We start from the raw sequence: 24,571 nt of genomic DNA, 5'->3' as shown, positions 1-24,571 counted from the left end.
ACCTGAGGGTGAGCCAGAGCTTGGTGGAATCGGCCTTCGGTCCACCCCATACAGCACGAGCTGAGGTGTTGTGTCCTCCCCTGCTGGCGGACACGGGGAGATCAGGGGGCTTCTTTCCACAGGTCCCTGGCTTATTTCACTGCAGTTACTCTTCTCTTCCTTATAGTTTCTTAATGTTTGGTATCTGTTTTGATATTTATATTGACATTGGTGGTACATAGACAGCGGAGACTGGGACAGGCCTTTCTCCAGTATTAACACTAAAGCTCACCACACCTCCTCCTCTTCCTCCAACTTTCTCCTCTTCCTCATCTTCTTTTGTTTCCTCCTCTCAACTCATTTATTTAACTAGGCAAGTCAGTTAAGAACAAATTCTTATTTACAACGACAGCCTACCGACCGGGCCAAACCCGGACGACACTGAGCCAATTGTGCACCGCACTACGGGACTCCCAATCACGGCCGGTTGTGATACAGACTGGAATCAATCCAGGGTGTCTGTAGTGACGCCTCTAGCACTGAGATGCAGTGCCTTAGACCGCTGTGCCACTCAGGAGCCCAAACATAAACACAGTAGCAGCAGCTTGTGAGTGTGCGTCTGTGTAGTCAGTATAAATGCATGTGCATATGTGTGTCATCAAATGATGTAGTGAGTGTTTGTGTGTGTGTTGGAGTGTCAGTGTGAGGGAGCATAGACACAGTCAAAAATAAAAACTCAGTTAAATACAAGGGTCAACTCAGATAGTCCGTGTAGCCACTTTGTTAGGTATATAGTTAGCTATTTAGCAGTCTTATGGCTTGGGGATAGTAGCTGTTCAGGAGCCTGTTGGTGTCAGACTTGATGCACCGGTACCACTTGCCATGTGGAAGCAGAGAGAACATTCTATGGCTTGGGGATAGTAGCTGTTCAGAAGCCTGTTGGTGTTTGCCGTGCGGAAGCAGAGAGAACATTCTATGACTTGGGGATAGTAGCTGTTCAGGAGCCTGTTGGTGCTTGCTGTGCGGAAGCAGAGAGAACATTCTATGACTTGGGGATAGTAGCTGTTCAGCAGCCTGTTGGTGGTTGCCGTGCGGAAGCAGAGAGAACATTCTATGACTTGGGGATAGTAGCTGTTCAGCAGCCTGTTGGTGGTTGCCGTGCGGAAGCAGAGAGAACATTCTATGACTTGGGGATAGTAGCTGTTCAGGAGCCTGTTGGTGCTTGCCGTGCGGAAGCAGAGAGAACATTCTATGGCTTGGGGATAGTAGCTATTCAGGAGCCTTTTGTTGCTTGCCGTGCGGAAGCAGAGAGAACATTCTATAACTTGGGTTGCTGGAGTCTTTAACGGTTTTCCTTTTACACCACCTTATATAGAAGCTCTGCCCCAATGATGTACTGGGCTGTCCGCATCACCCTCTGTAGCAACATGCGATTGAGGGTATTGCTATTGCCGTACCAAGCAGTGATGCAGCCAGTCAAGATGCTCTCAACGGTACAGCTGTAGAACTTTTTGAGGATCGGAGGGCCCATGACAAACCTTTTCAACCTCCTGAGGGGGAAGAGGCACCGTCACGCCTTCTTCACGACTGTGCGCCATTTTAAGTCCTTAGTAATTTTGGACAGCAACGAACTAGAAGCTCTCGACCCGCTCCACTGCAGCCCAGTGGAGCGGGTCGCTGCAGCCCAGCAGAGCAGGTCCAATCACTAAATACAGTGCCTTGCAGAAGTATTCACTCCCCTTGCTGTTTTTCCTATTTTATTGCATTACACCTGTAATTTGAATTGATTTTTATTTGGATTTCATGTAATGGACATACACAAAATAGTCCAAATTGGTGAAGTGAAATGAAAAAAATAACTTGGTTCAGATTTTTTTTATTTTATAAAACGCAAAAGAGGTGCTTGCATATATATTCACCCCCTTTGCTGGGCTTTACGGAAGACTGGCCAGAAAAAAGCCATTGCTTAAAGAAAAAAATAAGCAAACACATGTGGTGTTCACCAAAAGGCATGTGGGAGACTCACCAAACATATGGAAGAAGGTACTTTGGTCAGATGAGACTAAAATGTAGCTTTTTGGCCATCAAGGAAAACACTATGTCTGGCGCAAACCCAACACCTCTCATCACCCCGAGAACACCATCCCCACAGTGAAGCATGGTGGTGGCAACATCATGCTGTGGGGATGTTTTTTCATCAGCAGGGACTGGGAAACTGGTCAGAATTGAAGGAATGATGGATGGTGCTAAATGCAGGGAAATTCTTGGTGGAAGCCTGTTTCAGTCTTCCAGAGATTTGAGACTGGGAAGGAGGTTCACCTTCCAGCAGGACAATGACCCTAAGCATACTGCTAAAGCAACACTCGAGTGGTTTAAGGGGAAACATTTAAATGTCTTGGAATGGTCTAGTCAAAGCCCAGACCTCAATCCAATTGAGAATCTGTGGTATGACTTAAAGATTGCCGTACACCAGCGGAACCCATCCAACTTGAAAGAGCTGAAGCAGTTTTGCCTTGAAGAATGGGCAAAAGTCCCAGTGGCTAGATGTGCCAATCTTAGAGAGACATACCCCAAGAGACTTGCAGCTGTAATTGCTGCAAAAGGTGGCTCTACAAAGTATTGACTTTTTGGGAGGGGGGTGAATAGTTATGCACGCTCAAGTTTGATGTTTTTTTCTTATTTCTTGTTTGTTTCACAATAAAACATATTTTGCATCTTCGAAGTGGTAGGCATCAAATGATACAACCCCCCAAAAATGTATTTTAATTCCAGGTTGTAAGGCAACAAAATAGGAAAAATACCAAGGGGTGAATACTTTCACAAGCCACTGTATCAATACATTAGAAATCTAACAGAGCTTGAAACCTTAGGCCAATGTATTGTCTATTTTTTGTTGAATCGTGGATTGAATTGAAACAATAGCTGTTGATGACTTTGCAAATGATATATACATACACTGATTGTACAAAACATGCTTTTTCCATAACATAGACTGACCAGATGAATCCAGGTGAAAGCTATAATCCCTTATTGATGTCACCTGTTAAATCAGTGTAGATGAAGGGGAGGAGTAGATTAAAGAAGGATTTTTAAGCTTTGAGACAACTGAGACATGGATTGTGAATGTGTGCCATTCAGAGGGTGAATGGGCAAGACAAAATTTTGAAGTGCCTTTGAACAGGGTTCGGTAGTAGGTGACAAGCACACCGGTTTGTGTCAAGAACTGCAACGCTGCTGGATTTTTCACGCTCAACAGTTTCCCGTGTGTATCAAGAATGGTCCACCACCCAAAGGACATCCAGCCAACTTGACTCAACTGTGGGAAGTATTGGAGTCAACATGGGCCAGCATCCCTGTGGAACGCTTGACACCTTGTAGTCCCATGCCCTGACGAATTGAGGCTGTTCTGAGGGCAAAAGGCGGTGCAACACAATATTAGGAAGGTGTTCCTAATGTTTTGTACACTCAGTTTACAGGCTTAAATAGTGATAAAGTATGGTGATTTGCTCTGTTAAATCTACCCTTCAGAATGACTTCGATAGCAACAGTAAATCTATTTAGTTTTTAAGTGGAGACCTTTTGACAATCTTTCTCACGACAGCACATTGGTAATAGTCAGTGACAAATAGCATAGCTAAGCTAGGCTAAGTTTTTCTAAAACTCTGAATGGGTGACCAATGGGGAGCTGTAATTAGATCAACCCTCCAGCAGGAGGTGCTGCCAAGCCTATTTTCTTTCTTCTGATAGTGGATATAACGTTGATGATCTGACATTGTTTTAAAGGAACATGTACAACCTGCATTGCAAGGTTTGTCTACGTTCGAATTACCACGATGACATAATATGGTGGTAATATTGTGGTTGAAATTTCACCCTCAAAACAAGTTAAGACTTTTTTTCAAATCCAATGTATTTTCCACATCGATTCCATGTCACAATACGTTGACAAAAAACATTGATTCAACTCGTCTGATGAAGGAGATTAATTCCCCCAATAGAGACTGTTTGTTGAAGGTAGTTATTTATTTTGACGTAAGGTAAGTTGGTAACTCGTTCACCACTCTTCCCGTTATGCTCTGGGCACAATTAACAGATCAACGCATAAATAACATTAAAATACTTCATATTTGTTAAGCCAAAATGATCCAAATTCTAAAATGCATTCCCCCAAAAATATATAATAATTTTAAACAATGATTTTATTAAATTAGGTTAAAAAAAAACTATTCTTTAATAATATGTTTCTATTTACATTTCCAATCCTGAAAATGTGTTGTGAAAAAAAACATGTGATATTATCCCAGTACAACCTTCTTTCCTAATACATTTGGTCTGTTTTTCACCTCACTTGATACAAGCCGTGCAAAGTTATGCCAAGGAGACCTAGAATGATTGTTGCTTCAACTCAGTGGAAGGGATTATACTGGGTTCTCAGCGTAGCAGTGCGGCTCTAGGATCAGTTTAGCCTTTTGTGATCATAATGAATAAGAAGAGGGCACCTGATCCTAGATCAGCAATATCTACTCAGACGCTTTGTGAACACAGGCCCAGGATGAAATGGTCAGCGCCGTGTTTTCTAATTGACACGGAGTACCCTACGGCTATTCGTTGAAATGCTACATAACAGATTATTTTATTTTATTATTATTTTCAGCGCCATCATTTCTCCATTAAAATACACTAACAGTTAAGACTATGGTTACATCATATTAATTTCAGCAGTATATGGGCCTTTGTTCACACATTGACTTGTGTGGCTTCAATACTTCCTAGCCTTAAATTACTTTATAATAACATTTTGTATTATTTTCCTAGAAAATTAAAATAATGTAGGATGTTCAGGGCAATATTACCCTCCTTCCAACTAGAAGTAATCAATCTTTAACTATTCTATAAAACACGGAATTTAGGAATTCACCGCCCAAAAATATTTGAAGACTATGTAACCATGCAAACCGAGTCCTGGATGTATCTAACATGTTTATCTCAATGTTGCTTTTCTCAACTAAACTCCTTGACTTATTTGGACATTTTCTCCTGAAATATACTATATGATGTCAAGGATCAATATATTCCCAAGTGTAATATGCGATGAGCACCGAACTGACACTATATTCATTACATAACAATGTAGTATTATATTTCCCAATGCCAATAGCCATCCTTTGAGTAAAAAAAATATTTAATTTATGTTTGAGAAAAATAGTAATAATCTGATTTGCATGGAACACAAAATGTATTTTCCTTCATCAAACAGTAACAATTAAATTTTGTTGACAGATCATTTCTTTTAAAAATATCAAATTAAATTCATTCTAGGATTGGGAGAAAAACAAAAGTTTGCCTTCTGTGTTTTTGCATTTCATTATGGGAGGTGAAACATTTTGGTATCCAGAACACAGTCTTATTGGTCAGTCGGTTTTCGAGGAATCGTTGAAGGAATTTCTAATCGAGAAACAACCCTGTTGAAATCAGACGTTTCTCGTCAAACCATTCAACACTTCTTTCAGAATCAAGTTTCTGTGCGGCTGGCGGTGGGCGACATAAGGGTGGTTTTCATTGGATGGCTCTAGGCAGTAGAATAGGTCATAGGTCATGCTTTGAGGGGGCTGGGTGGAGCAGAGCGGAGGGGGAATGGGGACAGCCTACTAAATGCCACCCTATCCCCTATATAAGGGTTCGGAGGGGGAACGGGGTGTCGTTTGAGACGCAGCACTCGGTTGATGTCACGTCACATGAAGTCCTCGTAGTCTTGTACGTAACCTCCATCGAACTCGCCGTAGTCCGCTAGGTCATCCTTCATCTTGGACTTCATCCCTCCGGCAGGAACCACGCCTTTCTTTTTCTTCTTTCCTTTATTCAGCTGCTGTTGGAAACAAAGAGGGATGATTAGTATTGTCCTTTATTCAGCTGCTGTTGGAAACAAAGAGGGATGATTAGTATTGTACTTTATTCAGCTGCTGTTGGAAACAAAGAGGGATGATTAGTATTGTCCTTTATTCAGCTGCTGTTGGAAACAAAGAGGGATGATTAGTATTGTCCTTTATTCAGCTGCTGTTGGAAACAAAGAGGGATGATTAGTATTGTCCTTTATTCAGCTGCTGTTGGAAACAAAGAGGGATGATTAGTATTGTCCTTTATTCAGCTGCTGTTGGAAACAAAGAGGGATGATTAGTATTGTCCTTTATTCAGCTGCTGTTGGAAACAAAGAGGGATGATTAGTATTGTCCTTTATTCAGCTGCTGTTGGAAACAAAGAGGGGATGATTAGTATTGTCCTTTATTCAGCTGCTGTTGGAAACAAAGAGGGATGATTAGTATTGTCCTTTATTCAGCTGCTGTTGGAAACAAAGAGGGATGATTAGTATTGTCCTTTATTCAGCTGCTGTTGGAAACAAAGAGGGATGATTAGTATTGTCTTATGACAGTAATTATTTTTTGTTGTTGCGTAATTTCCATTAGGGCATGCAACTCCAGGTAGTACTGTTCCAGTCTGTTTTCTTCCGTTTGATGCCTAATGAACATGACCCGGACAAGACTGAATAGCAGTCTAAGTAGACCATGTGTACTGGTGATAAATGGCAATACTTGTCGGTCATTTAAATAAAAGGAAAAAACAAACCTTTTCCTGTTTCTGTTTCTCACTTAGTAAGACTGTGAGGGAGTTGCTGACTTTTTTCAAGTCCTCCACCTCCACTGTAACATAAGAGGTGCACAGTTAAAACATTATTTCATACAATACAGGGACATAATACAGGCCCCGCTGACCGTTGAGATGCATGGCCAATAACATTGGTTACTTTTCAAACGGTATATTATTAAATCAATACTTACGTGAGAGACAGAGGTCTCGAAACAAGGACTCTAGGAAGCCGGAATAGTGTATGGAACTCTCAAAAGGTGATATCTTGTCTTTTAACAACTTTTCAAACGCTGTGAACTCATCTTTAGAAGACGGGCTTATAGCATCAATTCCTTTGACGTTGTTGACGACACCTGATTTGAGAAGGGAAAATGATTGGAGCACCATGATATTGTAGCAACCAGCACAGGCACCATGATATGAAGCTTTCCACAGGTAACTGGTGTTGACAATGTCTAAAACTCTTGATACTTAAACCAGACATTTTGCAATATAAATCTCAGATTCTCTGTAAAGCTTTCTATTTATCTGTAATACGTGTAGACTGTCAGCCTTAAATATTTATCATTCAACATACACTACACGACCAAAATGATGTGGACACCTGCTCGTTGAACATCTCATTCCAAAATCATGGGCATTAATATGGAGTTGGTCCCCCCCTTTGCTGCTATAACAGCCTCCACTCTTCTGGGAAGGCTTTCCACTAGATGTTGGAACATTGCTGTGGGGGACTTGCTTCCATTCAGCCACAAGAGCATTAGTGAGGTCAGGCACTGATGTTGGGCATTTAGGCCTGGCTCGCAGTCGGCGTTCCAATTCATCCCAAAGGTGTTCGATGGGGTTGAGGTCAGGTCTCTGTACAGGCAGTCAAGTTCTTCCACACTGATCGACAAACCATTTCTGTATGGACCTTGCTTTGTGCACGGGGATAGTCATGCTGAAACAGGAAAGGGCTTTCCCCAAACTGTTTCCACAAATTTGAAAGCACAGAATCGTCTAGAATGTCATTGTATGCTGTAGTGTTGATTTCCTTTCACTGGAACTAAGGGACCAGAACCATGAAAAACAGCCCCAGGCCATTATTACTCCTCCACCAAACTTTACAGTTGGCACTATGCAGACGGGCAGGTAGTGTTCTCCTGGCATCCGCGTAACCCAGATTATTTTTGTTGGCCTGCCAGATGGTGAAGTGTGATTCAACACTTCAGAGAATTCGTTTCCACTTCTCCAGAGTTCAACAGTGGCGAGCTTTACACCACTCCAGCTGACACTTGGCATTGTGCATGGTGATCTTAGGCTTGTGTGCGGCTGCTCGGCCGTGGAAACCCATTTCATGAAGCTCCCGGGCTAACAGTTCTTGTGCTGACGTTGCTCCCAGAGGAAGTTTGGAACTCGGTAGTGGAGTGTTGCAACCGAGGACGTTCCCGTGACTACCTCATGAAGCTGGTTGAGAGAATGCCAAGAGTGTGCAAAGCTGTCATCAAGGCAGCTTTGCAAGGGTGGCTACTTTGAAGAATCTAAAATCTAAAATATATTGATTTGTTTAACACTTTTTTGGTTACTACACGATTCCATATGTGTTATTTCATAGTTTTGATGTCTTCACTAGTATTCTACAATGTAAAAAATATAATTTTTTTTAAATGAAGAAAAACCCTTGAACCTTGAATCCCCTCCAAACTTTTGACTGGTACTTTATTTGTGGCTCTATGCATAAGCAAATTGAACTATGTACTTATTTTCTTACTGACCATAAGCAAGAGTTCCTTTTTCTGTACATTGAGTCATTTAGCAGACGCTCTTAGTCAGAGACTTACACCTCCTCCTGTAATACAGGTCTCTTACCGAAAGCCTCCTGAGCCAATAGAAGATCAGCTTCCTCCTGTAGCTTCTTCACTCTGAGTTTCTCTGCTAGCTCATCCTCCGGTGAGAGTTCTGTTTCCTGTGATTCCTCTAACTAACAAACAAACAAACAAACAAATACGCTTTCAGATGCAGCAGCCAATGACTTGTTATTCATGGACACTGTGTGAAACCCTTTAGGGCTGATTTAGAGGCTTAATCTGGGTCTGGAAAACCAGATGAAATACAGTAGTTAGTTTCCTAATATGGGCCCAAATCAAACTGTAAAGTCTCTTCTAGAGATTTAAAAATTAAACTTTAAAATTTGATAAATACAACTCCAATAATCAGGGAAATTGTCTGAAAGCAAAAAGGTCAAGTTTCAGCTGAATTTTAATAAGCAAACTAGCAGTCACTGTTGCAGTAGCTGGGTTGGTTATGGTGACGAACACCTACCTTAAAAAACACCAACTTTAAAAATCACCTACTTAATTTATTTTTTATTTTTTTTACGACTTTAAAAAACATCTACCTCAAACACTTACTTTGAAAACACTTACTTTGAAAACACTTACTTTGAAAACACTTACTTTGAAAACACTTACTTTGAAAACACTTACTTTGAAAACACTTACTTTGAAAACACTTACCCGCTTTCTCAGCTCTTCTTGTTTTTTCATTTGTAAACTTTCCTTTTCTTTGATTTTTTCAGCTAATTTCTTCTTCTCAGAAAGTTTGGTCTCTGCTACAAAGACAAATGGGAAGAAAAATAAATAACTGTTGAGCTTCTATTAGAATTAACATAGTCAGATCTCACTGGTTCAATTCATGTGGTTTAAAAAAAAATACCTGCTTTTTTCTCTTCTGCTTTTTTACATTCCTCCTCGTCATCATCCCAGTTGTCCTGCAAAACAGGAAACGGGAGAAAATAAGGTTAGGATGGATGGAATCTTCAGAATGTGGCATCCATTCATGTGTTTTTAGCTCACTAGTTACCACTAGGGCCATATCACACACTGTATTCATTCGTTGTCCATCGTTGAATTCCACTAGCTAGGCCAGTCTGATATGACAGCTGGCATTATCTAGCTCCACCATTGGTAATGCTGTCCTTCCAAGTCCCATTTGGGACAAATACTGATGTTATCACCGGGTGTTATTTGTTTTACGATGTTATTTGTTTACTAATGTGATCACTAGTAAACAAAAGTCAACGTGCCTAATAAACATCCCATATGATAGCTAAGTTGATAGAATAGCTAGCTAAATGGGGCTAGTAGTACAATGCCTTTAATGCTTTGCTGCAAGGTGGATCCAGCAAACGGTGGATACAAGCATGAAATTTGGTACAAACATTTCTCAGGCGATATGAAAACATCCCAGTTGGGGTACCTTTTTCAAACTTAACCAGGAAGCAAGTTATTTAAAAAAAAAATCAAAATGGCTGCCATAATAGCTGGTATTTGACCATGAAATGTTATGCAACAGATAAAAGCATGAAATTTGTTAAACATTCTTCAGATGATATGAAATACATCTTAGAAGGGGTACTCATTGCAAACTTAAATTAGGAAGCGGAATTCAAAATGGCTGCCAATGTAGATGGTAATGAAGCCGCAGTCGTGTTTTAAAATAGCTTAAGTAAAATTTTCATAACATGAAATTAAGTAATAATACAAAATGTATTCCTTAAAGCGGCAATCTGCAATGGAAACAATAACAACACGCCCTCCCCGCCCTTGTTTTGGTAAAAAAGTGGGATCGGGCCGGAGAAATTAATTACTTAAATGTTTAGAGCTATGGATGCAAGGACTGATCAATCCTGAAATCAACCTGTGGAAGCCTGACAAAGCTCTCAGATGGTGTTGATGTCCTGGTCGGTTTTACCCATTCCTAAAGCAAACCACAGATCTATCGTTGGATAATCCTTGGTAAGATGGAACATCCCAGCGAGGAGGACAATGACGTCTATATCCAATGTTTGAATTATAAATGGTAGGTGAACTAGGGATGTGACAAATGGAAAACATTTAAACTCCACATAAAAAATAAATCCTGTTTAGAATAAGAAAAACTAAAAATTCCATGTGAATTCACAATGCAACTGCTACCAACAATGGTTTGGGCCTCACGGTGTGTCCTGTTCAGATGGTTAAGCATTGCACCTGTTCTACCACTACTGACCTGTACTACCACTACTGACCTGTACTACTGACCTGTACTACCACTACTGACCTGTACTACTGACCTGTTCTACCACTACTGACCTGTATTACCACTACTGACCTGTTTTACCACTACTGACCTGTATTACCACTACTGACCTGTATTACCACTACTGACCTGTATTACTGACCTGTACTACTGACCTGTACTACTGACCTGTATTACCACTACTGACCTGTACTACTGACCTGTATTACCACTACTGACCTGTGCTACTGACCTGTACTACTGACCTGTACTACCACTACTGACCTGTACTACCACTACTGACCTGTACTACCACTACTGACCTGTACTACTGACCTGTACTACCACTACTGACCTGTACTACTGACCTGTATTACCACTACTGACCTGTACTACTGACCTGTATTACCACTACTGACCTGTACTACTGACCTGTACTACCACTACTGACCTGTATTACCATTACTGACCTGTACTACTGACCTGTACTACCACTACTGACCTGTACTACCACTACTGACCTGTACTACCACTACTGACCTGTACTACTGACCTGTACTAATGACCTGTACTACCACTACTGACCTGTACTACCACTACTGACCTGTACTACCACTACTGACCTGTACTACTGACCTGTACTACCACTACTGACCTGTACTACCACTACTGACCTGTACTACCACTACTGACCTGTACTACCACTACTGACCTGTACTACTGACCTGTACTACCACTACTGACCTGTATTACTGACCTGTACTACCACTACTGACCTGTACTACTACTACTGACCTGTACTACCACTACTGACCTGTACTACCACTACTGACCTGTACTACTGACCTGTATTACCACTACTGACCTGTACTACCATTACTGACCTGTACTACTGACCTGTACTACCACTACTGACCTGTACTACCACTACTGACCTGTACTACTGACCTGTATTACCACTACTGACCTGTACTACCACTACTGACCTGTACTACCACTACTGACCTGTACTACCACTACTGACCTGTACTACTGACCTGTACTACCACTACTGACCTGTACTACTGACCTGTACTACCACTACTGACCTGTACTACTGACCTGTATTACCACTACTGACCTGTATTACCACTACTGACCTGTATTACCACTACTGACCTGTACTACCACTACTGACCTGTATTACTGACCTGTATTACCACTACTGACCTGTACTACCACTACTGACCTGTACTACTGCCGTTACTGACCTGTATTACCACTACTGACCTGTATTACCACTACTGACCTGTACTACCACTACTGACCTGTACTACCACTACTGACCTGTACTACCACTACTGACCTGTATTACCACTACTGACCTGTATTACCACTACTGACCTGTATTACCACTACTGACCTGTATTACCACTACTGACCTGTATTACCACTACTGACCTGTATTACCACTACTGACCTGTATTACCACTACTGACCTGTATTACCACTACTGACCTGTACTACCACTACTGACCTGTACTACCACTACTGACCTGTACTACCACTACTGACCTGTACTACTGACCTGTACTACTGACCTGTATTACCACTACTGACCTGTATTACTGACCTGTACTACCACTACTGACCTGTACTACCATTACTGACCTGAACTACCACTACTGACCTGTTCTACCACTACTGACCTGTACTACTGACCTGTACTACTGACCTGTACTACTGACCTGTACTACTGACCTGTACTACCACTACTGACCTGTACTACTGACCTGTACTACTGACCTGTATTACCACTACTGACCTGTACTACTGACCTGTATTACCACTACTGACCTGTATTACCACTACTGACCTGTACTACTGACCTGTACTACCACTACTGACCTGTACTACCACTACTGACCTGTACTACTGACCTGTACTACCACTACTGACCTGTACTACTGACCTGTACTACTGACCTGTATTACCACTACTGACCTGTATTACCACTACTGACCTGTACTACTGACCTGTACTACCACTACTGACCTGTACTACCACTACTGACCTGTACTACTGACCTGTACTACCACTACTGACCTGTATTACCACTACTGACCTGTATTACCACTACTGACCTGTATTACCACTACTGACCTGTATTACCACTACTGACCTGTACTACTGACCTGTACTACCACTACTGACCTGTACTACTGACCTGTACTACTGACCTGTATTACCACTACTGACCTGTATTACCACTACTGACCTGTACTACTGACCTGTACTACCACTACTGACCTGTACTACCACTACTGACCTGTACTACTGACCTGTACTACCACTACTGACCTGTATTACCACTACTGACCTGTATTACCACTACTGACCTGTATTACCACTACTGACCTGTATTACCACTACTGACCTGTACTACTGACCTGTACTACTGACCTGTATTACCACTACTGACCTGTACTACCACTACTGACCTGTATTACCACTACTGACCTGTATTACCACTACTGACCTGTATTACCACTACTGACCTGTATTACCACTACTGACCTGTACTACCACTACTGACCTGTACTACCACTACTGACCTGTACTACTGACCTGTACTACTGACCTGTACTACTGACCTGTATTACCACTACTGACCTGTATTACTGACCTGTACTACCACTACTGACCTGTACTACCATTACTGACCTGAACTACCACTACTGACCTGTACTACCATTACTGACCTGAACTACCACTACTGACCTGTTCTACCACTACTGACCTGTATTACCACTACTGACCTGTACTACTGACCTGTACTACTGACCTGTACTACTGACCTGTACTACTGACCTGTACTACTGACCTGTACTACCACTACTGACCTGTACTACTGACCTGTACTACTGACCTGTACTACTGACCTGTATTACCACTACTGACCTGTACTACTGACCTGTATTACCACTACTGACCTGTATTACCACTACTGACCTGTATTACTGACCTGTACTACCACTACTGACCTGTACTACCACTACTGACCTGTACTACCACTACTGACCTGTATTACCACTACTGACCTGTACTACTGACCTGTACTACCACTACTGACCTGTACTACCACTACTGACCTGTACTACCACTACTGACCTGTACTACTGACCTGTACTACCACTACTGACCTGTACTACTGACCTGTACTACTGACCTGTATTACCACTACTGACCTGTATTACCACTACTGACCTGTACTACTGACCTGTACTACCACTACTGACCTGTACTACCACTACTGACCTGTACTACTGACCTGTACTACCACTACTGACCTGTATTACCACTACTGACCTGTATTACCACTACTGACCTGTATTACCAGTACTGACCTGTATTACCACTACTGACCTGTACTACTGACCTGTACTACTGACCTGTACTACCACTACTGACCTGTACTACCACTACTGACCTGTATTACCACTACTGACCTGTATTACCACTACTGACCTGTATTACCACTACTGACCTGTATTACTGACCTGTACTACCACTACTGACCTGTACTACTGACCTGTACTACCACTACTGACCTGTACTACTGACCTGTACTACCACTACTGACCTGTACTACCACTACTGACCTGTACTACCATTACTGACCTGTACTACCATTACTGACCTGTACTACTGACCTGTACTACCACTACTGACCTGTACTACCACTACTGACCTGTACTACCACTACTGACCTGTACTACTGACCTGTACTACTGACCTGTACTACCACTACTGACCTGTATTACCACTACTGACCTGTACTACTGACCTGTACTACTGACCTGTACTACTGACCTGTACTACCACTACTGACCTGTACTACTGACCTGTACTACCACTACTGACCTGTACTACCATTACTGACCTGTACTACTGACCTGTACTACCACTACTGACCTGTACTACCACTACTGACCTGTACTACCACTACTGACCTGTATTACCACTACTGACCTGTACTACTGACCTGAACTACCACTACTGACCTGTACTACCACTACTGACCTGTACTACCACTACTGACCTGTACTACCATTACTGACCTGTACTACTGACCTGTACTACCACTACTGACCTGTACTACTGACCTGTATTACCACTACTGACCTGTACTACTGACCTGTACTACCACTACTGACCTGTACTACTGACCTGTACTACCATTACTGACCTGTACTACCACTACTGACCTGTACTACCACTACTGACCTGTACTACTGACCTGTACTACCATTACTGAACTGTACGACCATTACTGCACCTGTACTACCACTACTGACCTGTATTACCATTATAATACCTCAATTCCACTGTGCAAAGCTTGCATTTCCTTCTCAAAGTATCTCTGCCATTTTTCCAACTCTTAAAGGAAACTCCACCCAAAAGCAAGATGCATCATTCCGGCTGTACTTACATGTTTTGAAAGTTAAATATCAAATCAAATGTATTTATATAGCCCTTCGTACATCAGCTGATATCTCAAAGTGCTGTACAGAAACCCAGCCTAAAACCCCAAACAGCAAGCAATGCAGGTGTAGAAGCACGGTGGCTAGGAAAAACTCCCTAGAAAGGCCAAACCCTAGGAAGAAACCTAGAGAGGAACCAGGCTATGAGGGGTGGCCAGTCCTCTTCTATCGATCTGACACCCCACTCCAAAAAGCAAGTCCTGCAGGCTCTAGTTTGGTCTTATCTTGATTATTATCCAGTTGTGTGGTCGAATGCTGCAAGGAAAGACCTAGTTAAGCTGCAGCTGGCCCAGAACAGAGCGACACGTCTTGCTCTTCAGTGTAACCAGAGGGCTAATATATGCATGTCAGTCTAACTTGGCTAAGAGTTAAGGAGAGACTGACTGCATCACTTCTTTTTATAAGAAACATTGTGTTAAATTCCAAATTGTTTGTCTAGACAACTTACACACAGCTCTGACACGCACACTTACCCCACCAGACATGCCACCAGGGGTCTTTTCACAGTCTTTTTTTTTTTTGTCTTTATCAAATTAAACAGTTTCATTTTAAATCACTAGAAGAGACTTTCATTTTGGTTTGGGTCCATATTAGGAAACTAACTGTACTGTAATTCATTGTGAATTCACATGGATTTTTTTATTTTATTTTTCCAAATAGGCAAGTCAGTTAAGAACTAATTCTTATTTACAATGAAGGCCTATTTAGAATTGAAGGCACACGTAATCAGCATGCCTACCACAGCATTCTGCAGCGATACGCCATCCCATCTGGTTTGCGCTTAGTGGATCTATAATTTGTTTTTCAACAGGAAAATGACCCGAAACACCTCCAGGCTGTGTAAGGGCTATTTGACCAAGAAGGAGAGTGATGGAGTGTTGCATCAGATGACCTGGCCTCCACAATCACCCAACCTCAACCCAATTAAGATGGTATGGGATGAGTTGGACCACAGAGTGAATGAAAAGCCACCAACAAGTACTCAGCACATGTGGGAACTCCTTCAAAACTGTTGGAAAAGCATTCCAGGCGGAGCTAGATTGAGAGAATGACAAGTGTGTGTAAAGCTGTCATCGAGTCAAAGGGTGGCTACTTTGAAGAATCTAAAATATATGTTGATTTGTTTAACACTTTATTTGGTTATTACATAATTCCATATGTGTTATTTCATAGTTGTGATGTCTTCACCATTATTCTACAATGTAGAAAATAGTAAAAATAAATGTACAAAAAACTTAAGTGGAGTAGGTGTGTCCAAACTGTTGACTGGTACTGTATAGCAACAACAAAGAAAATCTACAGTCATATGACAGGGTATCTAAACCCAGAAACTCAACATTACAAGACTTCGGGAAAAGCTTGTGAAATAGACCAAACACACCATACCGGGGTATGAGAAGAAGTCAATGAGAGAAGATAAATTATTCCTTTAGTTGTTAATTATCTTGATTTGAGCCAATGTCTTCAAGTGACTGAACTGTTATTTCTCCAACCTTGTGAAACTGACACGCTTTCATTTTTCTTCTATATATAACAAAAAAAATAATAATAATAAAAACGAAGGAGTGCCTTTGATTTGACGGCCTGTACATGTGCAGTTCGGTGCGAGATGACCGTCAGAAACATGTCATTGGGTCTACGCTTGAGTTCAGCTAGCCAACGGCTCCATAGCATGGCCTACAAATGTGATCAGGGATTTCTATTGGAGAAGCAGTTTGAGCCTGTCTTCGGGTTGGTACACTGCACCGCCTGCAATCGCAAGGCTCTCCAGAGGGTGGCGCGGTCTGCCCAATGCATCACCGGGGGCACACTGCAGGCCCTCCAGGACACCCTACACCACCCGATGGCACAGGAAGGCCAAAGAGATCATCAAGGACGTCAACCACCCGAGCTACGGACTGTTCACCCCGCTACCATCCAGAAGGCGAGGTCAGTACAGGTGCATCAAAGCTGGGACCGAGAGACTGAAAAACAACTTCTATCTCAAGGCCATCAGACTGTTAAATAGTCACCACTAGCCGGACAGTACACTGCCCTGAACTTAGTCACGGTCACTTATCGGCTACCACCCTGTTACTCAACCCTGCACCTTAGAGGCTGCTGCTCTATATACATATAATTACTGGTCACTTTAATAAATGGAACACTAGTCACTTTAATAATGTTTACATACTGTATTCTATTCTACTGTATTTTAGTCAATGCCACTCCGACATTGCTCGTCCTAATATTTCTACATCTCTTAATTCCATTATTTTACTTTAGATTGTGTGTATTGTTAGATGCTACTGCACTATCGGAGGTAGGAACACAAGCATTTCACTACAGTCGCAATTACATCTGCTAAATGTGTGTATGTGACCAATAACATTTGATTTGGTATTAACACCTTTCCAAAATCAGATTGAGTATAGACGGTCATATTGGATTATGTTACAAAAAAAATAGGGGTGCCATGCCCCAATTGTTGTCTACACCTAATATCAAGTAATACATCCCAAAGAGCAGATCTACCGAATTTGACGCTTTAAAACGCTCATTAGTGGCAAGGCCCCGCATTATTGCAGCTTTCACATGCTGGGAAACTCTTGAAATGTCCAACTTGCTGATTCGTTTAACGTGGCACGTGTATAACTACAACCAGTTATCAAGTTGGGAATGTCAGTTTCCTAGTTCCAACTATCACATGAACGCAGCATAAAGGGCCGGGTCTGACCCCCCCCCCATCAAAGTTGCCCATCTCTAGCTAGCTAACAGCCAATGAGATATATATAGATAAAAAGCTAACAACTGTCATCCTATGGTGGCTAGCTAACGCTGTGTGACAACTAGCTAAACATCACCGTTGGTTAGCGGGTCGAATGCAGTGGACACTTGATCGAGCCTGTCCCCCTAAGTCCCGACTTGTCACCGCTAGACTGTGGACCACTCGGCTAACTTTAGCTAACTAGCTAAAACTGTTGACATTATCTGGATTCTGGGTGATCTAACGTTAGCTAGCTAGGATGCAAAGAGATGACCTCGAAATCAACTAGGGTTCAGGTCATATTCAGAGTAAAATACACGTTCTCGATAAATTATCTAGTGTTGTTTTGGTTGTCATCTTGTCAACTGTGATGTTAGCCAGCTAATTAAGTTAGCTGGCTACCTTGATATTGTCATCCTCGTCCTCGCCTTCCCATTTGTCCGCCACAACAGCCTTCTTGGTTCCGATAACCAGCTCGTCCGGATCGAAAGTGTCAGCATCTAAGACCAACAATAAATACATTTTACAAACTTAAACTATCATCTCTGATACGTGTAATTGTCAACGATTAGGTATAACTTGAATAATACGCCATTCCACACACAGGTGGATTCTTACCCCATGAATCTCCCTCCGCCATCTTGCCTGTGTGTCTGATCATAATGAATTCCGTGTGTGTACAATCGGTAACTGGCTCTTTGGTTCCGAGAGAAAATGACGTACATATAGGTCTGTGCTGTCAAGTGTATATTCCCATTATTCTTGTCTGTCCACTCATTGCTGCTCCCAATTTAGTGACAACATAGAATTAGATCAAGGCAAAAAATACTGTCAGTTACACAAGTATAGAATATCTAAAATTATGAAAAATAAAAATGAATATCTTTCTTAATTTCACTGAATATAAGGTGATGTCATAGTTATTTTTGTGACTGGGTCAGTAAAATAGACTATTGTGGGGTGCGGCTTCAACAGTCAATTATATTGGTGTACCCGATCTACACTGAACAAAAATATAAACGCAACATGTAAAGTGTTGGTACCATGTTTCATGAGCTGAAATAAAAGATCCCAGAAATCTTCCATTAAGCACAAAAGCTTATTTCTCTCAAATTTTGTGCGCACGTTTATTTACATATTGTGACAATCTCTGAAACTCACTTAGATAATAACTTTAATGATACAGTGGTAGTGTAACAGTATAACTTTAAGTTTAACCTGGGACCCTCTGCACACATCAACAACGGTCGCCCACGAAGCACGGTCTTTACCCATCGCTCCACAAAGGCCGCGGCCCTAGCAGAGCAAGGGGCAACCCTACTTAAAGTCTCAGAGCAAGTGACGTAACTGATTGAAATGCTACTAGCGCGTACCCGCTAACTAGCTAGCCATTTCACATCCGTCAACAACGGTCGCCCACGAAGCACGGTCGTTACCCATCGCTCCACAAAGGCCGCGGCCCTAGCAGAGCAAGGGGCAACCCTACTTAAAGTCTCAGAGCAAGTGACGTAACTGATTGAAATGCTACTAGCGCGTACCCGCTAACTAGCTAGACATTTCACATCCGTTACAGTAGCAATACAAGGTTATAACATTTACAGAAAAGACAGAAATGCTAGTGGTGGAGGTGTGGCTGTTTTATATTCAGAACCATATTTCTGTAAAGATTAGAGAGGATTTCATGTTAAATACTGTTGAAGTAATATGGCTACAGGTTCATCTGCCTCAACTAAAGCCCATTCTGGTGGGAAGCTGCTATAGACCACCAAGTGCTAACCGTCAGTATCTGGATAACATGTGTGAAATGCTTGATAATGTATGTGATATCAACAGAAAGGTATATTTTCTGGGTGATTTAAATATTGACTGGCTTTCATCAGGCTACCCACTCAAGAGAAAGCTTCAAACTGTAACTAGTGCCTGCAACCAGGTTCAGGTTATCAATCAATCTATCAGGGTAGCTACAAACAGCACAGGAATCTAATTGTCAACATGCATTGATCACATCTTTACTAAAGCTGCAGAAAACTGCTTTAAAGCAGTATCAAAATCCATCGGATGTAGTGATCACAATATAGAAGCCATATCTAGGAAAACCAAAGTTCCAAAGGCTGGGCCTAATATAGTGTATAAGAGGTCATACAAGAAGTTTTGTAGTGATTCCTAAGTTGATGATGTAAAGAATATCTGCTGGTCTGTGGTGTGTAATGAGGAGCAACCAGACGCTGCATTTGACACATTTATGAAATTGCTTATTCCAGTTACTAAGAAGCATGCTCCCATTAAGAAAATGACTGTAGGCACTGTTAAATCCCCATGGATTGATGTGGAATTGAAAAATTATATCGTTGAGAGAGATGAGGCAAAATAAATGGCAAATAGGTCTGGCTGCACAACCGATTTACAAAAGCAACTGCCAATTGAGAATTCAGGTGACTAAACTGAATTTATAAAATAAGAAACCACACTATGAAACAAAGATAAATGACATAAAGAATGATAGTAAAAAGTCTTGGAGCACCTTAAATTAAATTTTGGGCAAAAAGGCAAACTCAGCTCCATCATTCATTGAATCAGATGGCTCAGTCATCACAAAACCCATTGATATGGCCGACTTCTTTAATGATTTTTTTATTGGCAAGATTAGAAAATTTAGGCATGACATGCAAACAACAAACGTTGACACTACAAATCCAAGTATATCTGACCAAATTATGAAAGACAAACATTGACATTTTGAATTCCGAACGGTAAGTGTGGAAGAGGTGAAAACATTATTGTTGTCTAACTCAAAGCATTGTATTTGGGATAAATATTTCACTAAACCTCAACTAAATCTAGTAATGAATAATGTGAAAATTGAGCAAGTTGAGGAGACTAAACTTCTTGGAGTAACCCTGGATTATAAACTGCCATGGTCAAAACATATTGATACTATAGTAGCTAAGATGGGGGAGAAGTCTGTCCATAATAAAGTGTTGCTCTGCCTTCTTAACAACACTATCAACAAGGCAGGACCTACAGGCCCTAGTTTTGTTGCACCTGAACTACTGTTCAGTCGTGTGATCAGGTGCCACAAAGAGGGACTTAGGAAAATTGCAATTGGCTCAGAACAGGGCAGCACGGCTGGCCCTTGGATGTACACAGAGCTAACGTTAATAATATGCATGTCAATCTCTCCTGGCTCAAAGTGGAGGAGAGATTGACTTCATCACTACTTGTATTTATGAGAGGTATTGACATGTTGAATGCACCAAGCTGTCTGTTTTAACTGCTGGCGCACAGCTCGGACACCCATGCATACCCCACAAGACATGCCACTAGAGATCTCTTCACAGTCCGCAAAGACAGAATAGACTTTGGGAAGCTCACAGTACTACATCGAGCCATGACTACATGGAACTCTATTCCACATCAAGTAACTGATGCAAGCAGTAAAATTAGATTTGAAAAACAGATTCAAAAACAACTTATGGAACAGTACAATAATAAATGCAATACAAATACCGGGCAGATGACAACGAACATAATTGCATTTTATCAATGGCAATTTGAATGCGGACAGATAACGTGACGAGTTCCTGAGGCCCATTGTTGTTCGATTCATCCACCGCCATCGTGTTTCAGTATGATAATGTTCGGGCCCAAGTCGCAAGGATCAGTACACAATTCCTGGAAGCTGAAAATGTCCCAGTTCTTCCATGGCCTGTGTAACAGTATAACTTTACGTCGTCCCCTCGCCCCGACACGGGCGCGAACCATGGACCTTCTGCACACATCAACAACGGTCGCCCACGAAGCATCGTTACCCATCGCTCCACAAAGGCCACGGCCCTTGCAAAGCAAGGGGCAACACTACTTAAGTCTCAGAGCAAGTGACGTAACTGATTGAAATGCTACTAGCGCGTAACCGATAACTAGCTAGCCATTTCACATCCGTTACACTCACCCCCCTTTCAACCTCCTCCTTTTCCGCAGCAACCAGTGATCCGGGTCAACAGCATCAATGTAACAGTATAACTTTACGTCGTCCCCTCGCCCCGACACGGGCGCGAACCATGGACCTTCTGCACACATCAACAACGGTCGCCCACGAAGCATCGTTACCCATCGCTCCACAAAGGCCACGGCCCTTGCAAAGCAAGGGGCAACACTACTTAAGTCTCAGAGCAAGTGACGTAACTGATTGAAATGCTACTAGCGCGTACCCGCTAACTAGCTAGCCATTTCACATCCGTTACACTCACCCCCCTTTCAACCTCCTCCTTTTTCCGCAGCAACCAGTGATCCGGGTCACGGCACCAATGTAACAGTATAACTTTACGTCGTCCCCTCGCCCCGACACGGGCGCGAACCATGGACCTTCTGCACACATCAACAACGGTCGCCCACGAAGCATCGTTACCCATCGCTCCACAAAGGCCACGGCCCTTGCAAAGCAAGGGGCAACACTACTTAAGTCTCAGAGCAAGTGACGTAACTGATTGAAATGCTACTAGCGCGTACCCGCTAACTAGCTAGCCATTTCACATCCGTTACACTCACCCCCCTTTCAACCTCCTCCTTTTTCCGCAGCAACCAGTGATCCGGGTCACGGCACCAATGTAACAGTATAACTTTACGTCGTCCCCTCGCCCCGACACGGGCGCGAACCATGGACCTTCTGCACACATCAACAACGGTCGCCCACGAAGCATCGTTACCCATCGCTCCACAAAGGCCACGGCCCTTGCAAAGCAAGGGGCAACACTACTTAAGTCTCAGAGCAAGTGACGTAACTGATTGAAATGCTACTAGCGCGTACCCGCTAACTAGCTAGCCATTTCACATCCGTTACACCTGCACTCAACAGACATGTCACCTGTTTGAGCATGTTTGGGATGCTCTGGATCGACGGCGTGTTCCAGTTCCCGCCAATATCCAGCAATTTTGCACAGCCACTGAAGGAGTGGGACACCAGTCCACATGCGGCAATCAACACTATGTGAAGGAGATGCCACGCTGCATGAGGCAAATGGTCACACCAGATACTGACTGGTTTTCTGATTGAAGGCCCTACCTTTTTATTAATGGTATCTGTGACCAACAGACCCATATCTGTATTCCCAGTCATGTGAAATCCATAGATTAGGGCCTAATGAATGTATTGACTGATTTCCTTATATTAACTGTCAATCAGTAAAATCTTTGAAATTGTTGCATGTCGCATTTATATTTTTGGTTCGTGTAGTTTATCATTTCTTTTATGGTCAAAAAGTGTCAAAAACACATTCAAAGTGTACATTTTTTACCATTGAATATAGATGTAAGATAGCATGCTTTTAGCATTACCGGATGACATGGCAAGTTCATTTAATTTAAATGGTGTGTGTGTAAGTCGCTCTGGATAAGAGCGTCTGCTAAATGACTTAAATGTAAATGAAATGTAAATGTACCTAGTCACTCTGGATAAGAGCATTGTGATAAATAAATGTATACTGTCATGCCTACCTGGCATATACGTTACACACGCATTAATCTCAACTCATGCAGTTCAGTAAAAATCCCAAATCACACATTTTTTATTAATTGTATAAAAATGTATTTATGATCAAGAAAACCATGAAGTAACACTGAGTACAACAGGAGCGACCATCCAGGACGGTCAATGACAACACGGAGTCTTTATTTATTTCTTTAAAAATGGGCCAGACTGAGTGACTCCTACATAAAAGATAGTTCACACACAAGACTAAGAACAGCATTGAAAACAAGATTTAAAGTTAAAACAAAATGTTGGCCATTTTGCTGGTGCTACAATTTCAAAATTGTACGGCCATTAACAATTGAGGTGATAACTTGTGTACAAAATTGACAAGATTTTACATAGATGCTAAAGTTTTTTTTGTTTTTTGTTTTAAACAAAAAGTGCAGGAGCTCTGAAGCCTTCCTCCCTTCCCATCACCACCCAGAAACAGAGCAGCTAAGTGTCATTTCAACATCTTTCAGGGGTGAAATCTCAAATATACATGATCTAAATTAATATCCAGGCCATCTTTACAGCTTGTTGAAGGGTCTTCCAAGTTAAAACACTATAATACATTTACATAACCTTAAAAAACCCATCATGATTTCATAAACATTTCCTCCCAAAGATATATTTTTTAAAAACCTGTCACAGAGACCACATAACAGCAGTTAATGGGACTAAAAAGCAGACTAGAAAATAAAGCACCCTATTCCCTTTGTAGTGCACTACTTTTGACCAGTGGCCATAGGGTAGTAGTGCACTACTTTTGACCAGTGGCCATAGGGCTCTGCTCAAAAGGACAGTAGGGAATAAGGTGCCATTTGGGATACATGAATTGCAGGAAGACAACAGCAGCTGTGTAGCATCAACTTCAAAACAACAAAAAAAGCCTCTTTTTTTTTTAAAGGTAAAAACATTTATTTTTTTTACTAAAATAGTAAAAGAAACAGTCAGCTAAAAGAAAATCAGAAGCACAACAAAAAAAGTTAAAAACCATGAAAAAAAAAAAAAAAAAAAGATATATACATGTCATATATACATGTAATTACGTGTGTGTATATTATACAGGTTTGACTGCCCGTCCCTGTTAAAATTAGTCTTGAGCAGTCAGGTCCTCACACAATCAGATACCGC

At 41.8% G+C, this 24,571-nt stretch overlaps 2 protein-coding genes across 4 annotated transcripts in view; both read right to left on the bottom strand.

Annotated features, from left to right (window-relative positions):
* Positions 1-3,983: 3,983 nt before the first annotated feature.
* On the bottom strand, positions 3,984-18,631 carry LOC129861932 (eukaryotic translation initiation factor 3 subunit J-A-like). 2 transcript variants are annotated; one of them, XM_055933139.1, is made up of 8 exons: positions 18,547-18,631; positions 18,331-18,428; positions 9,316-9,370; positions 9,117-9,211; positions 8,470-8,581; positions 6,813-6,974; positions 6,601-6,674; positions 3,984-5,845 (listed from the first exon to the last, which is right to left on the bottom strand). In XM_055933139.1, exons 1-8 carry the CDS (start codon positions 18,587-18,589, stop codon positions 5,711-5,713), a joined length of 774 nt encoding a protein of 257 aa, XP_055789114.1. In that variant the 5' UTR covers positions 18,590-18,631; the 3' UTR covers positions 3,984-5,710. The 2 variants fall into 2 exon arrangements, with proteins under 2 accessions (XP_055789114.1, XP_055789115.1); XM_055933140.1 differs by lacking the exon at positions 3,984-5,845 and adding an exon at positions 6,113-6,363.
* Positions 18,632-23,460: 4,829 nt separating this feature from the next.
* LOC129861931 (CTD small phosphatase-like protein 2-A) overlaps positions 23,461-24,571 on the bottom strand; it is a 17,886-nt gene continuing 16,775 nt past the window's right edge. For both annotated transcript variants that reach the window (XM_055933138.1, XM_055933137.1), the window contains exon 13: positions 23,461-24,571. This exon is cut by the window's right edge and continues 697 nt beyond it. The gene's annotated coding sequence lies outside the window, so the exon portion shown is untranslated.

The sequence above is a fragment of the Salvelinus fontinalis genome, chromosome 9, assembly GCF_029448725.1.
Source record: "Salvelinus fontinalis isolate EN_2023a chromosome 9, ASM2944872v1, whole genome shotgun sequence".
In the NCBI taxonomy this organism is placed as follows: Eukaryota; Metazoa; Chordata; class Actinopteri; order Salmoniformes; family Salmonidae; genus Salvelinus; species Salvelinus fontinalis.
This window is presented reverse-complemented; position numbering and strand designations above follow the sequence as displayed.

Excerpts from the sequence above, each read along its gene's own strand:
- LOC129861932 (XM_055933139.1), bottom strand. The coding sequence starts at position 18,589 with ATGATCAGACACACAGGCAAGATGGCGGAGGGAGATTCATGGG. Across the intron at positions 18,429-18,546 it reads GGCGGAGGGAGATTCATGGG|ATGCTGACACTTTCGATCCG; the intron begins GTAAGAATCCAC and ends TGTTGGTCTTAG. Across the intron at positions 5,846-6,600 it reads AGAAACAGAAACAGGAAAAG|CAGCTGAATAAAGGAAAGAA; the intron begins GTTTGTTTTTTC and ends TGTTTCCAACAG.